Source organism: Acanthaster planci, linkage group LG13 (genome assembly GCF_054643075.1).
Source record: "Acanthaster planci isolate LZ-2023a linkage group LG13, COTS_SCS, whole genome shotgun sequence".
In the NCBI taxonomy this organism is placed as follows: domain Eukaryota; kingdom Metazoa; phylum Echinodermata; class Asteroidea; order Valvatida; family Acanthasteridae; genus Acanthaster; species Acanthaster planci.
In genome coordinates this window covers 15159050-15182729 of record NC_141789.1, presented here as the reverse complement: position 1 = coordinate 15182729, position 23680 = coordinate 15159050, and the positions used below count along the sequence as shown (strand labels likewise).

The 23680-nt window shown below is 41.1% G+C and overlaps 1 protein-coding gene across 2 annotated transcripts; it reads right to left on the bottom strand.

The window, feature by feature from the left end:
* Position 1: 1 nt before the first annotated feature.
* LOC147797036 (epididymis-specific alpha-mannosidase-like) lies at positions 2–18133 on the bottom strand. Of its 2 annotated transcripts, XM_087144888.1 has the most exons (19): positions 17756–18133; positions 15983–16123; positions 13231–13342; positions 12713–13001; positions 11822–11999; positions 11210–11408; positions 10612–10805; positions 9893–10085; positions 9505–9644; positions 8822–9102; positions 8138–8332; positions 7740–7886; positions 7363–7468; positions 7082–7198; positions 5526–5745; positions 5167–5298; positions 3877–4004; positions 2468–2612; positions 2–2223 (listed from the first exon to the last, which is right to left on the bottom strand). In XM_087144888.1, exons 1-19 carry the CDS (start codon positions 17978–17980, stop codon positions 2132–2134), a joined length of 3234 nt encoding a protein of 1077 aa, XP_087001014.1. In that variant the 5' UTR covers positions 17981–18133; the 3' UTR covers positions 2–2131. The 2 variants fall into 2 exon arrangements, with proteins under 2 accessions (XP_087001014.1, XP_087001015.1); XM_087144889.1 differs by lacking the exons at positions 2–2223; positions 2468–2612 and having other exon boundaries at positions 5110–5298.
* Positions 18134–23680: the final 5547 nt, after the last annotated feature.

Below are 23680 nucleotides of genomic sequence, written 5' to 3'. Positions count from 1 at the left end.
ATGCACACGTAGGGTCAAAAGATTTAATTGTATTCTAATTACGTGTTCCAAAGATGCACATTTTAAAATATCATCCACATTATTTTCACAATTATAATTGCACACAAACACAAAGTGGGGAATACCTTATCGATAAGAGTCTTGAGGGACACACTCCTTAGCACTTTGTATGATATTTACTCAAGAAGTTTTAGTTTAGGAATTGGGACAAAGTGCCAAAATAACTTTTTTCGAAAAGTTAAAAAAAGCCAAAGTTTGGAACAAAACTGTCTAAAAGGCTCTACTTTTGAGACATTTATCATTCTCCACGCATTTCATATCTCACAATAATGTATTTGTTTCAGATCTGATGTGGATCATATCATTGTGTGTTTTTTATGTGTAAAATGGTAAAAACTGTTGTTAAAGAAGCAAAGCACATCTGTACAATTCGAAGGTACTTTCTGACACCTGGGTACACGTTTACTGTGTAGCCAAAGCATATTACGTACTCCTGGGGAGGCACTATTGACACCATCAAGTATTTCTTCTTAGAAAGAATAATTGCTATTTTCATGGTTATCTAAATAACTAGTGATGTTTCTGGGGTATCACTCAACAATACCGCCGTTTCACCAAGAGATTGCAACGTGTTCGCCAATCACAATGTGCGAAAGTTGTCGACCCAAAGCGCGTTTAGAAGGGGTCGACAACTTTTGAGCGTTGTGAATGGCCAACGCGTTGCAAACTCTTGGAGGCGCCCTATTGTAAAACGGCCGTATTACATTACTACAATTGTTATTAGGAAACATATTCTCTGGTGCATTTTCAAGGGCTTTTTAGAATCAGAATGTTTCAAGATAATCATTTTATCTACTTGAATAGTAACGTCAAGAATATCAGCAGATTATGAAAGACAACCAGGCAACCAAAAACATAAGGATGAGAAAACAGCTGAGAAATGTATACAATGAAATCGCTTCAACATACAGCAAACTTAGTAAAACTCTCACACATTTAATGTTGACAAGCATGTATGAAGCCTTTCTTTACCAAAAATACTCTTTCGTCAGAAGAAAACATCGCCCTAATTCTAATATTTCATGTTATAGAAAAAAATACTCGAATAGAAACAGGGCAAGAGCAAAAGAACTTTCAGCTTTCTCTAATTTATGAGCCAACTGCAACTCCTGAATGTGGTCAGAATTCACATTTTGTGGACACATTTCTAGAGAGCTTCAGACAAGCTACACGGTAAATCCTGCAGCCTGTAGTAACACATAGAAATTCTATGACACCAGGTGAGTGTTCAATGAAAAAAGTAAGCCATCAGCTTTAAGAGGAAAATATTTAATGCTTTTTTTAATGGGCTTCAAGACTCTTTTTAAGAAGCACGCCCAATAAAGTTTATCTACACAAGAAAGTAACACCTGCAATATCAACACATCTGCATTTCACTTCTTTAAGGCATTCACAATCGATCAGTAAAATATGGGCGGCCATTGGGACAAGAAAGACAAAACGAAAATAATAAATAAAACCAAGAAATACAAATTTATATATTCGTCGTTTCTCTTTATACTTTTCTCATTCATATTTGTCTGGTGAATTTATATGTTTCGTTTGTATTTATATTTATCGTATGTGATTGTATTTTTCATTTATGTTTATATTTTTCGTTTGTATGACATTTCTCTATGTATATTTATATTACTTGGTTTTATTTATAATATTTGTCTTTTTTGCCCCAATGGCTGCCCATAGTAAAACCTTTGGCCAAGCCATGCACTGGATATGCAACAATACAATGTCTACTTTACAAAAAAGTTACAGGAACCAGACGAATCACTTGGTTTTAACCAGGACTTTGTTACCAAAAGGAGTGGGAAAACAAAGAAAACACAGAGAATTTCAGAATTTGGGATCCTCAAATCTGTTCTTTTAAATAGAACTTTGTTGTAACAGGTGTTCTTTGTATCAAGAGTAGACTGTAATTGTAAAAATAAATCTTGTTAAATAAACAGTCTACCATTAAAAAAACCAAACTTCTTCCAATTTCAATGTGCAGATCAATTAGTAGAAGACTATTTGTAAAGGGTGCACATGATCTCATTAAGGTGGAGAGGTTAGTACATTCCAGCCAATAAATACCTTAAGCTTCTGTCTTCTGCAGAGTGATAAAGAAAGTCTTGATTTCTTGTGGATTCAGGGTGAATATGGTTGTATTTCTAGCCCTTGGCGTTGCTGCATTTGACAGAAAATTCAAGTAAACTTTTCAAAGTGAACCAGAAATGCATCCAAACTACAAGTATTTGACTTGCATAATGATGAATAATGGCAACAACAAATGCATAGAAACAAAATAACAAAATTACTCTGACATTGCTGAAAAGAATAGGAGAGAGAGTTGTATAAACAGCGAGCTGAAAGGAACAGAAGCGTTTCATTTGATTTATCCCCTATTGCATGTAATTGAAACATAGCTCACCTGCTCCAGAATTGTTGAACTGTTGGCTAGCACTTGGGTCATCTTTGACCTTCCAGGTCCAGCGTTTGACCTGATCAGCTTGCCAGATAGCTGTCAGGCTCCTCTCACTAATGCTGGCGATGGTACCCAAAGGAGACAGGAATTTCTAAGGTAATCAGAGATCATAACAAAAATATTGTAACTTGCTCCATCAACATGAGGAATAAGTTGGGAAAATGTTCCATTTTTAAATAAACTAGAATAGACCTGTAAAGACATTTTCAGTTGTAACATTAGCAATCAACAGCATGTAATAAAAGATGGAAATTAACAGGAACAATGCAAGTCAATAGCCATAAGGGATGGTTTCAGCTCAGCATTTTAAATATGTAAAAATACTTGATACTAAAATAAAAAATATTAATTTAACTGAATTACTACCATAGCTCTGTATTAAGAATTTATTAAAATATATAAATCATCCTGAATAGTGTATTTTGTTAAAATGGTATTTTTGTTCAGTAATAGTTTTCTCTTTAATTATTCTTCGACGCAAACAAATTTGGTATTACAGATTTTATTTTTTCAGAACAAAATGGATTGCTTGCCTTTAATTCCCTAGACATAGGAGGTCAAAAATATCACTCAAAATGCTTTAGGGAACAAGCCCGATAAAATGATTGAGGAGAGGAGGGACAAGTAGCAGATCCTGAGTGAACTACCTGGTGACCTGGTGAACAACAATAAATCTCTCACTTGATGAATTTGCAAACAAGCAAACTGAATCATTGTTTATTTAGATATTCTGCAAATCATCGATGGAATGCCAGACTGAATGATTCATTGTTGGAATAATTAATAACAAACTGGATGGTTGGTGGAATGTTAATGTAGTCCACATGGACTGCTAGGAGTTTGAAGAAAAAGGTTTATGACTGAAGCATGAAAAGAAAAGTCAGGAAAAAACATAAGGTACAAAGAAGTGGAAGATATTGTACACTTTTTCCAGTTTGTAGAAATGGAAGTAAAAACCACGAAAATTAACCAATCCAAGAAGTTACGTGGATAATACAGGCATTTCTCAGACTCAGGTACCAGCAGAACTATGGTTACTCTCAAAATTTGAAAGCTTGACATAAAACATTTTGCCATGGAGCAGTGCTGGTGACTTACACTACGCTGTCGCGCTAAGTTCCGTCAAATGAAATAAACCTCAAGTTATTTTGAAAAAATTCTTCATTTGCAGAAAGAATGATTTTATTATTTCAGTTGTGGTAGCAGCTGATGATTGAGAAGTTGTGCTCTGTGTTCAAAAATGTATCAGAATTTATGAAGATGTTTTGAGCCATTTTGGTGGGTATCAGGAAATCTAAATAAATTCTCAGCCACAGCGCCCTCTACTGTTCATCCACAAAGCTACTGGTACTCACAGCAAGGTCAATAGTGGCTGGTTTGGAGAGCACCGGGTGTTCACCTTTCTCATACAGATGCTGAAGACGGAGCAAGATCCGATCCAGATTAGGATCTTCCTCACTCCTGTCATAACTTCCTTGTCGTACTAGAAATGAAAATCAGAAAATGACTCCCACAAAGTGAAAGTAAGTCTCATGAAAACCTAAAGTTCAAGGAAAATAAAGAGCTTCTAGAAACATCTACTCCATACTACGCTTAAAAATTTAAATGAGAAACATACAGTGTAAAGCTCCTTCCCTGTTTTGACAGCTACTATATATAGACTCAGCACTTTACAAGCAGTGTCAACAAGCTTTACCTATTAGCTGTTCAGAAATGTACTTATCAGGCCGGCCAAGACAGGAAAAAATTCATCCCTTTTAATTTTTCCACATTCACATTGGAGCCTTTAATATTACATACAGCATCTCCCTAAATCCAGCGCTAGTCTACAGCGAGTGATAAACTATGGGTGTTTTCATGTTTGAACAGCCGTTTGTTTGATCAAATGCCTTGAAAATGACAACGGGAACACATAAAAGGCTCAGTGTCAGGTGATCCGGTAAGCAGAGGATGTAATCGTCAAGGAAATTGATCTGAACCTTCCACGATCTGTGTTTAGCTACCATGGAATGCTCATAAAATGGACTTTGGCTTAGAAGAGTATGGAAGTACCTTACAGGAGAGCATTAAGTACTCACGGTAACCACACACTATCTACATGGAGGGTCAAGTGGTCAGTGAGGGCATAATGAAGATTAAAAGTGTGTAGGACCAGCAAAGAACCGAGTTCATAGAACTTCTATTCAGACAAATAAAATTCTCTAGGGTAAAGCAGAGAGAGTACATGCTTGTCTGTGTGACTCTGGCAAAGGGTAGAAGTAATTTTGCAAATCTGTGGTTCATGTAAGTGTGAGCACTGGAAGCAGGGTACCAACGGCACTAGATCGTCATCCCAGATGTCATCACTGTAATCTCTTTGGTACAGGTGAAGGGGAATTCATGCAAGAAACAGGTTGTATTCTGGGAGTTTCATTAGTCATTCTGTGTAAAACTACCACAATATTTGATGGACTGCTCCTACCTTATCCCAGATGATCTTTGACAAGTAACATTTTGACCGGGATGACCGAATGGGTTCCTCCTTGGTGGATTTTTGAGGATTGGAAAAGTTGTTTGCAAACATGCCCACAGGAGAAGGGTACATGTACCTGTAAGTTTTTTTCCATGGTCTGTCTGAGAAGGATAAAATATCTATGGCATCTTACATCTTGCTTGGAGGCTCCTAAGATGCTCTTTGTGGGATGTTTTGTAGGTCCAACCAGGAATCTTCATGGTCAGAAGGTGGACGTTGAGTGGGAGGTCAGTCAAAACTGTCGGCAAGGGGTTTGGACTTTTCCCTGGACAAGAAAAACAAAATAAGTGCTGACTGAATTTGTTCCAAGGATGGAGGCTGGCTGGGTTGTCAAATCATTTTCTTTCTTGGAAACTTAAAAACTTATTCACATAAAGTCCAGAAACACCTGCTCATTCGAATAGCCAATCTTACCACCAAATGACATTTACAATTCTCCAAAAAGATAGCAAGTCTCTAAACAACTTCCCACAAAATCAGAGAAAATCCTGCCTTTCAACTTCTTTTGCAACACCTCTGGATTCTGATTGACAGCCATGATGATGGGAGGATTCTCGAGGTGTAGCCAGGCACGACGCTGCAATTCACTGGAGTGTGTGCGGTTGCCTAGCAACAGCCATAGTGTTGGCATGGCAACCTCAGGTTCTTCCAGCGTCAAGTTGTTCTTGTCGTCATAGCCCGAGTTGGTGATGAGACGACGCAGTAGCATCACCTGATGTTGGTGGATACACCATCAGGAATTTCCAGATCAATTAATCACAATCAAGACATATCTCATAAGGCTAATGGATTCTATTCCTAACTAAACACATAATGTTATCAAATACCTGAAAGGGTTAAGATTCTGTGGATAGCTGATCTTTCAGATTTATGTAAAGACACACAGACACACACACCAATAAGTCAATGTAAATTCTCTTATTGCAATTACAGACTTTTATAATTCTAATGAAGGTGGAAATCCATTTGTGAATGTTCTTAATACTTCACAGATTTTCGAAAAGTAATTTCATATTTTAGTGAGTCTGGAACTCCTTTTAACCACTTGCCGCCAGGGAGCCCAGTTTTGTGTTTTTTACATGCAAAGCCGGGTCTCCAAAATCAGACAATGGAAAGTGGGATTAGTAGCAAAAAACCGTACTCAAAACAAAAGACCAGGCTGCTGGGAATTACCAACATTTGTTCATTGTCAACAGTGGAGAAAATCCAGCATTTTTTTGAAAAGTATACCACGGTCGGGGCATTCAGTGCGAGCAGATTACCACCGGGGACAAAAGCGCTCCACCACCCCAGCATTGAGCCACACAGTACCGCTGTACGCTAATTTGGCCCCTATTGAAAAGAAGTCAGCAGCACACTGAGCCAGTTTCATGAATAAAAGAAAATTACGTAACACTGACAATCTTGGTTCTTTTTACAAGGCGGCAGGCCTGGCTGAAATACTCAAGCATCAATAGATGTTGTCTGTCAGATTAGAGTAGAAACCAGACAGTCGTAAATGAAGATATGAATTTTTAAAAAAATTTGAAAACAGAAAAAAATGAAAAAGATCCCATCCCAGCAGTGTCAACATTCATAAATGCCCCTGGCGCGCTGTGGTTAATTCAGTTGCATTAGCTTAAGCCCTGGAACTTTGGAGCATTTTTTCTGGCCCTTCCCCTAGGCAAGCAAATGCTCTCTTCCTATATGCAGCAAAAACTTAAGGAGAGATCTGGAGGGAATATCAGACGATAGCAGAGGAGCTTAGCAGAGAATTGCAATTCTTATCTTGGCATTTCTGACTATACAGTGTTTCAGATACTGCAAATCAGTCCAATAAAATGGGCCCTTTATTGCACTGCACAAAAAAGTGGTTCAGAAAAATGAAGCTAAAATTGCAGACAGACAATTTTAAAATTACTTTTACAGCTATGCAAAACTGTTGGCAGAACTCCAGGAGCTGGTGACGCCTGTGTACAGGATTACACAGCATCCTCAACCGATGAAAAAGTAGCCAGACTTTTCAATATGCATGAGGTGCAATTTAGGATCCACTAATGAAGTCTTACCTCCATTTGTCCGTTATTCAGGCTTCCAACACCATGACTTCGCTCAGCCATTACAGTAAGGCGAATGTCATCTTTTGGTGACTCTATGTAAGCTGTGCTAACCAGAGGGTAGTAATTCTACAGTCAGGAAAAAAAACTGTGCAGTTACCTCTTGTCTCTATGTCTGTTGCATCGATACGGACATAGAGCGAAGCAAGTACAAGCTCCTTGTTTATTCAGAACCACACAAGGTCTTTGCGACATCCATGTCGTGTCTCTTTTGATTTTCGAGCCAGACATACCTGGGCTTCAGGTTCTGGTTTGTTGGGCCTCCAAGTACGTTTCATAGTTTGGAAACCATTATCATTGGTGTATAGAAATCTTGACGAGTCAAGTTTAGTAGAAAACCTGCAAAAGAGAAAAGATAAACACATTGCTTTTAGAACCATTGATATTTCATTGCTACATTGGTAAGAAACAAGAGTTTTTCATCGAAGAAGACCAAATAAATAAATAAATTTCTGAATTTAACGGCTAAAGAATACGATGAATAAAAATGGTTGAGAATTCTGTAAAATCACTCCACGTAAGCAACCAATTAGATTTGTCACACTAAAACTGTCAGAATCTCCTGTTGGGATTTCAATGTAAGGCATATCAGACAAGCTTTTGATCTGACCTGTAGACAAGTTCCTTGTTCGGCATCAGAGGTCCCACTTTAAAGTCTAGCTCAATGTGACCACAAACGATGTCATCATTGTGGCTGTGAGGAAGGTCAAAGATGCGAAGAGTGACGACGAAGCGGCTGTTTTTGGGATCGTACATACTGCCAGGCAAAAAGCACGAAACAAAATTGAAAGTGGGATGTTGAATGAATGATTCAATATTTCACCCCAGGTCGGTAAACTGTGAAGTCCCATTTATCAGCAGTTTGTCCAGACTTCCTGTTCTGTAAAAACTGATGGGATGGTTAGCTTGTGGAGCAGAAAAAGCAGTATCACACTTTACAAGAAGCCAGTAGTTGGGAAGAAATAACAAACTTACAAGAATTACAAAAGTAGACTGAACAAATCTTACTTGAAGATAGATTGTCTGGTTTCATTTACATAGGGTCCAGTGACAATGTCCAGCTTGGCTGATTCTCCTGCAGTGTGTGGACCTGCTCCCCATGGTCTGAATACATACAGATTAGATGTCTGTCCAAACATGGCATTGTAATGGGAGTAATACTCCATAAAGACTTGCTCCATCGGAATGGTCTTTCCATTCTTTCTGAAAGACAAGGGATGATGAAATATGACTTGAAAGTTTGCAAGGTGGATGTAGTAAGAAGACATTAGTTTCGGTAGCAATATGCGGACTTCCTTCATGAGTGAAGTTCTTAGGAAAACCAGTGTACTCAATATTTCAGACAGTAGGCTCTGTCTGTTGAAATCCAGGAGAAATAGTCCGATGGTGGACAAACTGTGGTCTCTGAAAAATCCCTACTCACTAAAAAATAAACCGATTCACATCATGCATGTAGTGCTACTTCATTTGAAGGAATAATGGACTGCTGGTAACTGTAGTGACTACAGTGTCGTTTTACTTATGATAGTCCTCTATGCTGATGACACCAGACTTTGTTTACGTGTGTACTTTCCTATGGCCCAATGCCTTCAATGCTCGCAGGTCGTGGGCCCTTTCTGGTTTGTCATCGTTGCAAAGGCCTATTGTGTTTATGTAAACATTAAATATAAAAAATAAGAACAAAAAACCTACTTGTCGGTGATAGCCATCAACATGTTTGTGGTGGTATCATAGGTCACTTCAAAGCAATCGTTGCTTATGCTCTTGACATCTGCTCCTTGCATCGGTTTGGTATCCTTTGAGGGTGTTATATCCAAGGCAACGGCACCGAGACTTTCTAGTTTCCCCTGGTGGGCTGCAGTGTCACTGGGATGGGTCTTATACTTGATGTAGTACATGTGTAAGTTTAGCGGAGCCAACTGAGCATAAAAAAAGAGGTGGTATGGTCCTCCTGGTTCCAGAGGGGGATTGACCTGAATCAATGAGAGGCAGAGGTCAAGTTAAAGACAGGAGTCCTCGCATGCAATTGAAATATACTCACAGGGTACAAACAAATTAAGAACTGCTCTCAGAGGCTAAGAAGAAATATGTCCCCTTTACATGAACGAAATTACATGAATGGATTTTTTTAAGGACACAAAGTGGAGACAAGGCCAGTTCACATTTTTAATTAATTGTTAATCGTAGGGATTTCCTTCACTAACAGTAAAATTCAAGGTGAAATTACACCTACTGAGGTCACAATAATTCTCATCCCTTTTGTCTGAAGTATATCCTCACTGTCAATGCACACAGCCTAGCATACCCAATAGGAACAGCATATAACTGCAGGACCATTCTAAGCAGTCCTTTATTTCTACCACTCATACAGTTACCTGACTTCCTATATCTCTGCCATGGATATCAATGACAGTCACATTGGGGTCAGTAATGCTGGTCTGTACTAATCGCTTGACGGACCAGCCCAAGGAATTGTAGACTAGGATCGGTGCCAAAGGCTTATCACGGTTGACATCTGAAACATTAGATACAAAATTGCAACCAGACGTACCTCTAAGAAAAGTGAAATCATAACAGGAAATGGCAGAAGTGGCACCGTGTCTGCAGGCAATGGTACTTTAGAAATGGGCAAGGCGTCTTTTCTTTGGGAGATCAAAACCACTGTAATTCCTGAAGATATTTGTCACACCTTTAGTCTACCATCAAACCATGTTCCAAGGTTATTTTTGGTTAAATGGATTACTGCAAGCAACCATAACTCACCTAAGATACGTCCAGGACCCACTGAGGTAAGAATGTCAGGTTCCTCTTCATCACGCCCTGGGTTCTTGATGAGGTCCTGGAACACCTTCTTCATAGAGGCCAAGGTCTTGTTCTCTGCAGTCTCTAGGTGGTCTTCAAACATGCCCTTCACCTTCACACTATCAGTACCAGTGATACCATCATGGTGTTGGACCTAACAAGGTAAACAAGAAAAATTGCCTATCCTTTTATTAAAATGACTGGAGTTATTTCACCTCCCTTCATTACTGAAGTGTTACCTCTCATTTACTGAGATTTCCATTGGTAATACATCCATGGGTGATTTAAACTTACCTTATCAAAATCAATTATTCCTCCAGACCACGTGAGAATGGCATGCTAATTGGGATCCACCTTTCAGGGGATATAAGGATGCCACTTTATGCTGGGGACTCCCAATGGGTTTGGCCATGGCAGTAAATAGTACTTCGCCCTTTTCTGTGCTCCACTTTCTGGGGGCAGGGGGTACAGGACAGTTGCATGGGTCCCTTCTTGCCCCCATCCCCTCCCCCTATTTACGCCAAAGTAAGAACCACAGGTGGTTGTGACAGACAGACAACTCCCGGTAACCGGGTTGCATTTTCCTCGACACTGAAAAGCCCTGCAAAACCTCCTGATGAATTAAGAAAAACCGGACACAATTATGGGGGCTGAGACAACCAGAACACGCAAACACTGACCTCTGCTGATGCCCAACGCAGCCCCTGGAGACTATTCAAGACTTCTGTGGTGTTGACGGTGCGATTCAGCTTGGGCTGGTGGAGGTAAATACTGAAGAGGGTTTCTCCAGCATGCAGTGTTGACTGAGCACGCCGAGCAATGCCCTTCAGGGCTGACCGTGAGGTATAAAAGCCTGTCCAAGCTGCATTGGCAGCTGCATCCAAAGTCAAATGGAAAAACTTGTCGTGATCAAGAGCCAAACACTAAAGAAAAGAAGCATGTACTGTAAAACTGAATCAAATGATAACTGAAATCTTCTACGGTAAAATGACAAAAAATGAAGACGGCTTGCTAGTTATTATTCACGGTAAGTGCACTAAATACAGCAAAATTATATACAACTTTAACTGAACATTTAGGGTTTAGGACTAATAGGTTACTTACCGAAGGCCAGCCGTTGAAGTTAATAATTTCTTGAAAATTCATAGTTTAGGTAATGCTAGAATATTTACAAAACTTTAATTTCAAATCTTTGAAGTGTCATGCCAAATACAAATAGCCAGTAAGCCTTTATTACAGACTGAAGAAATAACGGAAGGTCTAGGCCGGTTTCCTTACCTGAGGAATAAGACAGATAATCTCCTTCCTGTTTGAGGGCCCAACTGAAGTTTGTCTGATGAACAGCCTGGAAATACTCCCCCAGTGTGGCATATTGCACCTGTACCCCAAGGCTCTTTGCGTTCTGATTGATGTAAGCCACCAACTTGTCCATGTTCTCAAACTGGATGGTTGCATTGAAGAATTGCTTGTCACAGCCCTGGGTCAGGATAGGGAGAAACAACTGAATGCTAGCATACTTCACCAAAAAAACCAATGTCGAGAAACAAGACACTGGTTGCAGACACTTTAACTGATTTAACACCAATGAACATCAGGCAAGATGGCATCCAGTGGCCAGTTGATCTTTCCAGTTCTCGTTGTTGGAGGAGGTATTTGTAAATGAGGTCTGTAGCTACCATACTGGTAAAGTACCCAGGCAGTAATCACAGGAAATATTACATCCACATCACTGATACTAGACTGTTTGCATGGACATGCAGTAATGAAGATAGTGCTGTCTGCTTTTTCTTATCTTCTTAAAATACTTTGCCCTAGCCTGTGAGGGAAATGCAAAAACATTATGTGCAGACAAATGCTGGTTTCAATTAAAGCAGCTTTCATATCACCTACCCAAGGCCATAGAAGTTGCTGAGTCCGGAACCAGGCTGCTCGCTGCTTGATGTTATTAACAAGGACGGCAGCATACTTCTTGATGTTTTCATTCGTAACAGGGAGGCTCATGTCAGGATAAGACACCCCTGGTGGTGGCTTTGGAAACACAGCATAGCCATTCCAGTAAAAGCCAGTTCTGCAAAAGAAAGGTTACCAAGACACCCTGAGATTTGCATCATTTTCCTTAAAAATTTTGAAAACCACCCGATGAGCCAGTTCAGTAATTCAACAAAGCAAAGTCATTCAGGATCAAAACACATGTGCAAGTCAGTGTAGGGGTTGCACCGACAGGGCAACCTCCCATGATCCTCAGATACGCTTCATTTTGGGCATGCGCTGTTGGAATCCCAGACTGGTTCATACATTCTATTATCTCCTTAAATACATCCATGGACATCATTAAATCAGCTGGTACACAATTGTATCCTGGAGTTGAGAGCATGTGCTAACAGAAAACATACTTTAGTAGAAGCCCTGATGGCTAATACTTGAAAGTTCAGAGAAACTTTTATTTCTGTCATTCGTTTCAGCTGATCTACCAATGGAGTTTAGCTAGTTCTTTGCTTGCTTACAATCTCCATGTAATATACACAAAGTAAGCTGTCCGAAATTCATGTTATTAGTGTCTAAAGGTTTATTAACAAGACAGTAGCAGGCACAGATCAATAATTTTATCTATCTATAGAACAAGAACTGAAGGGTTCAATCTTCTATCTTCAAAGCTTATGTGTTACATTAAACTCCATTTGTGAATTTCTCAGAACTTTGGTTTAACCTTATACAATTTTAGGAACTGGTCTACTTGCCATTTGTAGCAGTAGAGGGTAATGCGGTGGGTAACTTACTTACTTTAAGGAGAACGGTAGGCGTCCAGGGGTGCAGTAACTATACTGATCCATGACATGAGTAAAGATTTGTTGGCTCTCGCCAAGCGAGGGTGATGCCCGCCACATAAACTGCAGCCCTTTGTTTTTCTGCATCTGCTCTTTGATGTCATAGTCAATGCGGGACGTGAGGTGAGCATCAAACCCCATCAGGGCAAAGAGAGTTGGGGTTGCTGACGAGGCGCCAAAGGGGTCTACATGCCAGCTAAAGCGAGGGCGCTTTCCAAAGGTCTCATAGATAAAGGAATGACCCTCTGGAAGAAAAAAAAAACACGCAAAGAGTGTCACTTTTCTGGATGAATGTAAATAATCATGAGTTTGGATGAAACAACCCTGGTTCATTACCGTCCCTCCCTACGAAACCCAACACAAACACTTTCCATCATTGAAGAGGGCCATCAGATATGTTCATAATCTGCAACCAAAAGGTGCTTCCTACATGTACATCAGACATAAAGCCCCCAGATGACCCTAACGACTGACCTGTCATCTGCTGGATGGTGGCGCTATACTCTGACACAGCCTCATCATGCATGACTTGCCCTCCGATAATGAACTCCAACTGACCAGACTGTACCAGTTGATGAGTTTGTTTCTGAATGCAAAACAAATTGCGGCAATGTTGATGAGGGGGTGAGAACATTAACAGGATAGAGACTGATAGAGGAAAGAAACAAATGAATCAACTAGCCAGAGTAGCCAGCGTGTTCCACCGAGACACAGCCACTAGCCAGAGTAGCCAGCGTGTTCCACCGAGACACAGCCACTAGCCAGAGTAGCCAGCGTGTTCCACAGAGACACAGCCACTAGCCAGAGTAGCCAGCGTGTTCCACAGAGGCACAGCCACTGGCCAGAGTAGCCAGCGTGTTCCACGGAGGCACAGCCACTAGCCAGAGTAGCCAGCGTGTTCCACAGAGGCACAGCCACTAGCCAGAGTAGCCAGAGTGTTCCACAGAGGCACAGCCACTAGCCAGAGTAGCCAGCGTGTTCCACGGAGGCACAGCCACTAGCCAGAGTAGCCAGCGTGTTCCACAGAGGCACAGCCACTAGCCAGAGTAGCCAGCGTGTTCCACAGAGGCACAGCCACTAGCCAGAGTAGCCAGCGTGTTCCACAGAGACACAGCCACTAGCCAGAGTAGCCAGCGTGTTCCACAGAGGCACAGCCACTAGCCAGAGTAGCCAGCGTGTTCCACGGAGACACAGCCACTAGCCAGAGTAGCCAGCGTGTTCCACAGAGGCACAGCCACTAGCCAGAGTAGCCAGCGTGTTCCACGGAGACACAGCCACTAGCCAGAGTAGCCAGTGTGTTCCACAGAGGCACAGCCACTAGCCAGAGTAGCCAGTGTGTTCCACAGAGGCACAGCCACTAGCCAGAGTAGCCAGTGTGTTCCACAGAGACACAGCCACTAGCCAGAGTAGCCAGTGTGTTCCACAGAGGCACAGCCACTAGCCAGAGTAGCCAGCGTGTTCCACGGAGACACAGCCACTAGCCAGAGTAGCCAGCGTGTTCCGAGACACAGCCACTAGCCAGAGTAGCCAGCGTGTTCCACGGAGACACAGCCACTAGCCAGAGTAGCCAGCGTGTTCCACGGAGACACAGCCACTAGCCAGAGTAGCCAGCGTGTTCCACGGAGACACAGCCACTAGCCAGAGTAGCCAGCGTGTTCCACGGAGACACAGCCACTAGCCAGAGTAGCCAGCGTGTTCCACAGAGGCACAGCCACTAGCCAGAGTAGCCAGTGTGTTCCACAGAGGCACAGCCACTAGCCAGAGTAGCCAGTGTGTTCCACGGAGGCACAGCCACTAGCCAGAGTAGCCAGTGTGTTCCGAGACACAGCCACTAGCCAGAGTAGCCAGTGTGTTCCGAGACACAGCCACTAGCCAGAGTAGCCAGCGTGTTCCACGGAGACACAGCGCCACTAGCCAGAGTAGCCAGCGTGTTCCACGGAGACACAGCCACTAGCCAGAGTAGCCAGTGTGTTCCACAGAGGCACAGCCACTAGCCAGAGTAGCCAGTGTGTTCCACTGAGACACAGCCACTAGCCAGAGTAGCCAGTGTGTTCCACAGAGGCACAGCCACTAGCCAGAGTAGCCAGTGTGTTCCACAGAGGCACAGCCACTAGCCAGAGTAGCCAGTGCTTTCCACAGAGGCACAGCCACTAGCCAGAGTAGCCAGTGCGTTCCACTGAGGCACAGCCACTAGCCACAGTAGCCAGTGTGTTCCACAGAGGCACAGCCACTAGCCAGAGTAGCCAGTGTGTTCCACAGAGGCACAGCCACTAGCCACAGTAGCCAGTGTGTTCCACAGAGGCACAGCCACTAGCCAGAGTAGCCAGTGTGTTCCACAGAGGCACAGCCACTAGCCAGAGTAGCCAGTGTGTTCCACAGAGGCACAGCCACTAGCCAGAGTAGCCAGTGTGTTCCACGGAGACACAGCCACTAGCCAGAGTAGCCAGTGTGTTCCACTGAGGCACAGCCACTAGCCAGAGTAGCCAGCGTGTTCCACAGAGGCACAGCCACTAGCCAGAGTAGCCAGTGCATTCCACGGAGGCACAGCCACTAGCCAGAGTAGCCAGCGTGTTCCACAGAGGCACAGCCACTAGCCAGAGTAGCCAGTGTGTTCCACGGAGACACAGCCACTAGCCAGAGTAGCCAGTGTGTTCCACAGTGGCACAGCCACTAGCCAGAGTAGCCAGTGTGTTCCACAGAGGCACAGCCACTAGCCAGTGTGTTCCACAGAGGCACAGCCACAGCCATAACTTTTGCCCAATCCACTTCACTCAATAAGTCATTTGTGAGTTTAATCTGAATAAAATCTGGTTCACTGAGTTCCTCATATTCATGTGAACGTAACAACTTGAATTCGCCATACTAAAACCACTGTTGCTTAGTTACATAAGAGATGCCTTGCAGTAATACATTGTTATCAATGGATAAGAACAGCACAAAGGAACCAGTCCATCCCAGAGATGGTGGTCGCTATGCAAAAGCTTGCCCTGAATCGCGAGGTATAGCAACAATGTCTTTAGTCTGGGGAATTCAAATTGTTATGTTTCTATACAATCAGATAACTCAGTCTACCAGATTTTACTCAAATGTAACTCACAAAAGGCTTATTGGCAGAGGAAGGGTCTATGGTTATTAATCATAAAGAATTGTGCAGGCAAGCCTTACACTGGCAGGCACTTGCAATCAATTTGTTCAGTTCTCCTGAAATATGACTGAAATACTCCACCTTCTGGGTATCACTCGCTACAGTTGTCCACCAAAGTCTGAAGAACTCTTGTTCCACGGCAATAAAGCGACGTTTGCTGTCCTTTACCAAGTTGGCAACCACTGTGGTGTAGACATCAGCGGCATAAGCCTCCATGCTCTCCTAAGAGCAGACAATCACATTTCACTTCAACAATTTTTGTTTTCATTATTTTATTTACTTATCCTTTTTGTGGGAGGAGGGGAGAATCAGGTGGAGGAGGGATTGATTAAAAATGTGAATCACTTTCTGAACTTATTTTGAAATTTTTGCAGGGGTCGGACACTGAGTACAACAAACTTGAGAAGTTAAGCAGGAGTGAAACTACTGGAGGGGGGATGTGGAGAGACGAAGAAAGGCAGCCTAAAGAGTGCACAGACTCTCCATGCCTTAAGCATCGTCGATGTATCCATATTATCGATATGGGTTTGATATCAACATCGTCAATGTTAGTTATTTGGTAAAATCGATATGTAGAAAATATCGGATTTTGGAGAAATATCGAAAATATCAAAACTTTGAAAACATTGATATTGAAAAATATCAAAAATATCGCTACTGAGAAACAAATTTTTCTAAAAATACGAAAGTGCATCATCACATTACCGTAATTTTCGATAAGCCACGGCTTATGTTGGTTCTCACCTTGTGTGAAAAATGTCCCTGTAGCTTATACTTTGGGCAGCTCATACGGCAACATTTGAAGAATAGACTGTCACCTATCTCAGTCACACTCAGTAATTCGTGTACACTTTGCCTCGAAAATATCACAAAATTTATCCTCCAAAACAGAGAATTATTTGCTAACCATACGTACGTAGACTGGGACCACGTGCTGATGATATCGCAAAGCACGGGAGCGTGTATCCCATTCCATGTAGGCAACTTACGCAATACGGAAAGTGGAACATGTCGCTAAAGTGAATTGGATCACACCATCATGGTGTAGGGGTGTACCCTTAGAAAAATTTACCAGTATAAGCATTACACATCTGTTATGATACCTTGAAAATTAAAATAAATAAAATTCGATATATCGATAATATCAATGTACAAAAATAATATATCAGTATCTACCAAAAAACGACATCGATGGTGCCTACCATGCCTCCATTGACGCATTCTACCTGTCCTACAGACAAGAGGAAGTCTGTCAGATTTCAGTGCACACTTTTAAGTATATAATTCCTTTTCAGTAATTTATTTTCGTCATTTTAGGTACTGTTTGGCAAAGATATGGAATGCATCTCATACTTCTGCATTCATGTTGGTTTTTTGGGTTCAGTATGGCTCTAAAATACACAAGAAAGAAAGATATGATCTGTTTGTCACTCCATTTGCAATGGAGGTTGTGCATTGCCCGTGCCTTGAACTTGAAGGGCATCTTTGTTATAATGTAGTTACACTGAATGCACAAAAGGTTTAATTAACCCTAACAACCCTGAATCCTCAAATTTTGATATGATTTTGCACACACCCTAGGGAGTTAGGGTTAAGTGTATTTTTAGTGATCATGATGATACAAAAGTCGAAGCCCCTGCCCCAGTATAATAATACTAGGGGGCATAAGCCTGGGACTAATTGTCAACCCCCAGAACTGTAGGGTCCGACATCCACCCCGCTCCCAAGTTCCAGGGGGTAGGCCTATCTACATGTACTATCTGTCTCCTTTTCTACACATGCCGACGTTGAAAGTACATGTACATTCAGGCAGTGTCGCAGTAGATTTCTCCCAGTTTCGTATCGCAACATTACCTGCACTGTGTAAATCCAGCCTACATCCATGTGACTGTGCGGAATAATAAATGCCTGGATCATAGTCGGTGTCGCGTCATCTCCATTGCTGCCGCCCGTTGGTGACTGGGCGCGGGCAAGGCTAGCGTGAACCACGGGCCTGCTGGACAACAGCAACATGAAAGCCCCTTGCAGAAGAACCCCCAAAAATGCCCCTCTTCCTTGCAGTATCGCCATGCTTAGCATCACCAACTGCTGAGTCGGTTGTTGACCTAGGCTCAAAGCAAATTCCTTCGAGCTGTTCAGCTTTTTTTCAAAGATGTAGCTCAAAAAGTGACAGAACTTAATGCAACCGGATTGGCGCGCGCGGCTGGCACTTGGAGCTTCCGCAGGGCCCAGCCTAGCTTGCACACACACGTGATTTACCTTGGTCATGTCACGTGCTTCGTTTGTATGCGATTCAACGGCTGTTTTATGCATCTTTTGTTGAAGCACCCAATAACTGTCCACAGCACAGTTGGAGCATGTCTACTTTATTATTATTTTTATTATAATTGTTTATTCGGCCATCAACAACATACAGCTCCAAAATACAAATAGAACACATGAGACAGTGAACAAATAAACAAACACGAATTAATCAAAGCTGGCCAGGACTGATAAAAGTAGAACCAAACACTGTGACTCTAAAGCCTCACAGAGTTAGAGTTACATATACACACATAAAATAGTAACTTGTACTTATAAAAAGATGACTTTAAAAGATCACACCAAAGAAAAAAAATATTCTGATTAACTGAAAAGAGAGCATAAAATAAGTTAACGTACTAAATAAAAAAAAATTTATTTATACAATAAAAAGGACAGAAAAGAGTCACGAAATTTAAACAATAACACATAACGTGGAGTCCGAGACAGCTTGTAAATTAGTTTTGGTTTTGTTTCCTTTTTAAGTTATTAATTACTGATATTATTCTTTTGTTATGGTTTACACTTTTGGGGCGATCAGATGAAAGCATTCCTGCTTAATTATACTCAGTTTAGTCCTGTAAGATGACCATCCAGATTTGTCGTTGGTGGTGGTGGTGGTGGGATGGGGGTTCGGACAGGAATTTACCCCCTAAAATATCTCACGATGCTCAAGCCCCCACCCCTTGCGTCATAGGGGACTGGGGTGTTCGGTTAGCCTATATCAGTTTAAGATGATGCATATTGTATCTTGGTCTTTTAGGAAGTGAAAAGGTAACCAAAAGGGGGAGGGCAAGGGGTCAAGCCCAGAGGGTATACCACTGTCGCAAAATGTACTCGTTGTTTTGTCAGTTTAGCATTTTTAACTTGGGATTATGGCATTCCACGATGCCCCTAATGTTATAACTAAAACGAATACTTAGAAGACCGAAAAAAAAACCAATGAGGAAACACAGTTCACCAATTATTTTATCCCTTTGCAGTTTAATAACCTTCACCCTATTTTTCTAACATTTAAGTTTAAAAATACAGTGTTTCACTACTCAGTTCGATTAAGCAATGTAAACAGTTCTTTTGAAAGGTAGAGCATATGATAAAGTAATATTGACGTTTATTACATTAATAACAAAAATCATAACATGCTAGGATAAACAGAAAAATTAAGCTAATGAAATTGTGGTTTTTATTATCAGTTTTGATTCGGGAGAATCAATTTGAAGCTTAATATGAAAAGGCCAATACATGAAACGAATATTGAAATTCAGAACTGTGAAATTAAAGAACGTTTTTGAATGGCGAAAATAAATGAATGATTCTAGAAAACATTACAAATGAATATCGTCAACAAACTAAGAAACTGAGATACTCTTTGAACACTTCTTCTCTTCTAGCACTTCTAAGACTGAGTACTCTTCTTTTTAAGTATAAACCCAATTACATAATTAAATAAATGCCAAGGTTTAAAGATCCTCATACGTTACAGAACTACAAACAGTACTAAAAAAGTAATACCCATTCAAGACCTACATCAATAATGTGACAAAACTTAAAACAAAACTATTTTTGTTTGCACAATATGCGCTTTTTGTTTCTCCTGCGACGAAGATTGGGGTTTTGTGCAGCACCTTACCAGCACTTCAAATGCTGTACATCCTGCATCTATGAATATATATAATATATTCTTGAATACTTCATACTGTATTCTGAAACTAGCAAGTTTTAAGTACCATTTTCCATTAGCTCACGGAGCCTTAAGTTTCTGTAAAAAAACAAATTCATTGAATTTAACTAAATAAATGAAGTAAATAATAAGTTCGGTAACTCGCTATATAATTATCTTTTCGTATAAAAATAAAATATTCTGTGTATGTACTTTAGAAAAATAGCTAACATTATTGTAACAGTGATACAAAATATCTGTTGGAAGAATCATATGACTAGACCTTTACAATTACTATAGGGCCTAGTCCTGAACATTTCTTAAGGAAGGGTCCAGGGGTGCGTGAATACAGAGCAGGTGTTGACAGCGTTCGGTCCCTTGGAGGACAGCTTCCTTCCTATTGGCTGGCGTGGTAATTGTAAAGGTGTCTGCTATACCAGGTGTAAAGGTCATAATGAGCGACATGGAGGTACGAGTGCATCTCTTGCAGAACAAAAAGGTCCCGGGTGTTGCGCTCCAGTTCGTTGCCATTTGGCTGCAGGTAAACAGCAGGTGGTGTAGGGAAGCCAGTTTGAAAGAAGTCCCTTTGTTCCATCTGTGAAATAAAATGAACGGAAAAAGGACATTTTTAAGTAAGGAGACGCAACGAGCAATGTCGTTACAACAACAGTAAACAAAACAAAAGGGCAGACGAACGCTCGCTTGGGCTGGCCCGACAGTCAGACAAACAAACGGAGCACATTGATTCTTGGACTTTGACGACTTTGTCGATCAATGGCTGTCAAAAAGGAAGGTGTTTTTGTCCATGGTTTTCGTAGGATGGTATTCGTGAAAAAATGTTTCTGACAAAAAAGGTTACTCTGACCTGACTAATGCAGGTACCACTTCATGCTCTTATGGGTAAAATGGCTTACTAGCTAGCTGTTGGATCCTCAGCTGATCAAAAGTCAAAAATCCTAGCACAAGACCATACCTCCTAACAACAAAGAAACTGACGAGAAATGAAGAAAAATTCGTACCACGGCTTCAAGCATGGCCACAACGCGGTTCAAACGAACTCGAATGGTGCTGAAGTTATTCCCGAAATTAGTAGGGCTATTGGACAGTGCCTCGTCTGCTTCCACGAAAACCATCAAATTTCTGAAGCTCTGCAAATTGGACCCATGAAGCTGCAAGAGATCGCTTTCCTGTAAGGAACAAACGAAAAATATTTTATAAGAAACATTCGGCTCCAGAGATGAACAATTAATAGACGCAATAGAAAAGTCCACCCTTGACAGTGACAACCAGCTGGTAAATCGTTCAATGTTTTCAATGACTATCTAAAATTCAAATATTGGGAACACATTACGAATCAATACCGACGAGTTACGAGGGCTATTTACTACAATCATTCCCTAATAAATGCTTTAATGCTTTACGTAGTTGTCATTTTATACGGTATCATTATTTTGATCTCCTGAATTCACTATTGTGAATGATCATGAACCAATTCATATTTTAAATGATTATTGAAAACATGTGGGCGCCGTATTCCTTAAACTATCGAGCAGAAAAAAGATCATTCTTATAACATGTAATCAGAAACGAGAGCTGTTAGTCATACCATAAGGAGTTTGATTTCTGCCCTCATGTTTTTAAAATGAATTTTAAATACCAGGACGGCGTGTGCTTACATTCATGGCGAATCTATCAGCATTTGTCAGCCCACTGAGGTCGGGCATTCCAGCGATGTTCACCATGGTGGAAGAAATGTAGATATCTTCGTCGTGAAAACGGTCCATTTTCTGGCATTGGAAAAGAATAAAGTTTAACAGTCATACGAGTTCCAATCATCCATCTCATTCAATCACACCACTGCACAAAACTACACTTTATTCCTCCGTGCAATAAGGAAACAGTATCCTAATGTTGGTATACATACAGAATGCAACACTCATAAGTTTCACATTAGTTGGGTCCATAGTACAGCCAGTGAATGGTGTATACAGTTAGTTTTGACAATAATGGTGTTGCGGTTGAGTGGTTGTTTGTTCTGGACACAAAGGAGCTATTTCTTTTTTGACTGTACATAACGGGCAAGTTTACCGAAGCGCCCCTTTGGTTTACAAAACATTTCGCAAGGCTATCTGGGCCAGCCATCACAGGAGTGTTTCATGTTGCAACCCAGAATCCCAGATTGTAAGGCGAGTGACCCAAGTATTAAGAAAAAAGAAAAAAATTAAAAATTAAAAACTTGTACAAGCGCCTGGAACTTATAGCCAATAATTTGAAGCTATCAATCATGTTGCTGTATGGTAGTTTACCGTACTCAGCAACTCAGGAGGTTTCCCAAAGTATTTTTAGATTCACCCAAATTTCACATCCAACTTTGGGCTGGTTTTAAGAGATCTTTTTAGTAAGTAAGTCAAAATCAAAATAAGAGCAAAAGGCATAATCTCTTTTCTTTTGTTGCCCGTTTTAAAGTAAATTCATTTTGAATATACTTTTCCGAGCATTTTGACGTCGGCCTCCAATGTAAACGCTTTTATTTTATTTTATGATTCACCATCAGCAGAGATAGCATCGAACGGAGGCATGGAGTATTTAACAAAGTTAAGTTTATTTCTTGAACCAACCTTAAAGTGAGAGGTTAGTTATCCTGCTAAATTTGATACCTGGAAGGATATAAAATATGGAACTTACATAATTATCGTAGGCAGTCTTTTGGGTTCTTCTTAGCTCATTCAGTTCGCTGTCGATGGCATAGTAGGTATGTAACGTGACAAGCATCGAGGTCGGTGTAGCAGATTCCATTGGTGGTGTCATGCTCGTAGGTGCAGCAGTACAGACGGCAGTGACTGTTCAGGCAAAAGACAAATCAAGTTCTCAATTTGTTCTGATAACGTTCAGACAACAGGTCAGGTAGGCCTAAGTATTATCTGAACATGACCAGAATAACTGCGTATTTTTACTTAAACTTAAAAGACAAACTTGCCTAAATCCAAGAGGCTTGGCTACTTTATCTTTGGAAAAGTCTATAAAAATATTTTGTTTTGTCTTTATCAGATCCCAGTGAATTTGACAAGGAGGATAAATGATAGGCTTACCTGCAGCGATTAGCATAAGTAGAGGGTGAATAGCCATTGTTTCTTCGATTTTTATTCTGCGCTTGTGTTGTGTTCCTCTTCTGCTCATTCGACAGTTTTTGATTGAGACGGGATTCCATCCTCATTATATACTTTTTGGGGACCATGCGTTCAAAAATACTTATTTTTAACTCCATTTGATCACAAGCTTGAAATTACAACACAGAAGAAAAATACGTAAGAACGCACACCAAGAAATTGTGTTTATGGTGAACACAAATGTTTCAGCTAGAATTGGACGAACGAATTCGTGTTTCATAACTTCCGCCGCAAAAGTCGTTGAATCTTGCTGTGATGACACCTGGGCCGGCCTTTGTGAGATTGGACCGGATGACTCATGTTGTTGAACTTGGGGAACCCCTCTGGTATAAAAGGCAAAGTTACCTGAGCAAGAGCACAGGTATACTCCAGGTGTACCAGCACGACAATGGGGGAGGCCCACTTGAAAGCAAAACCGCAACCCTCCCACGGTTTGTTGAATTGCGCCACTCAGAACACAATAGATAACGGTGATCTTTATTCATGAAGGTGACTATAAAAGCCCAATATACATGCATATTCATGCTGTTACGTATTTTCGGTAGCCATTTCAGTCCAAAGGTGGCCTTGCGATAAAAAGCTTGTGGAGTATCAGGGTATTCAACACCAATGCAATATCTCGGAAATGCCAACACCGAACAAAAGAGGCGT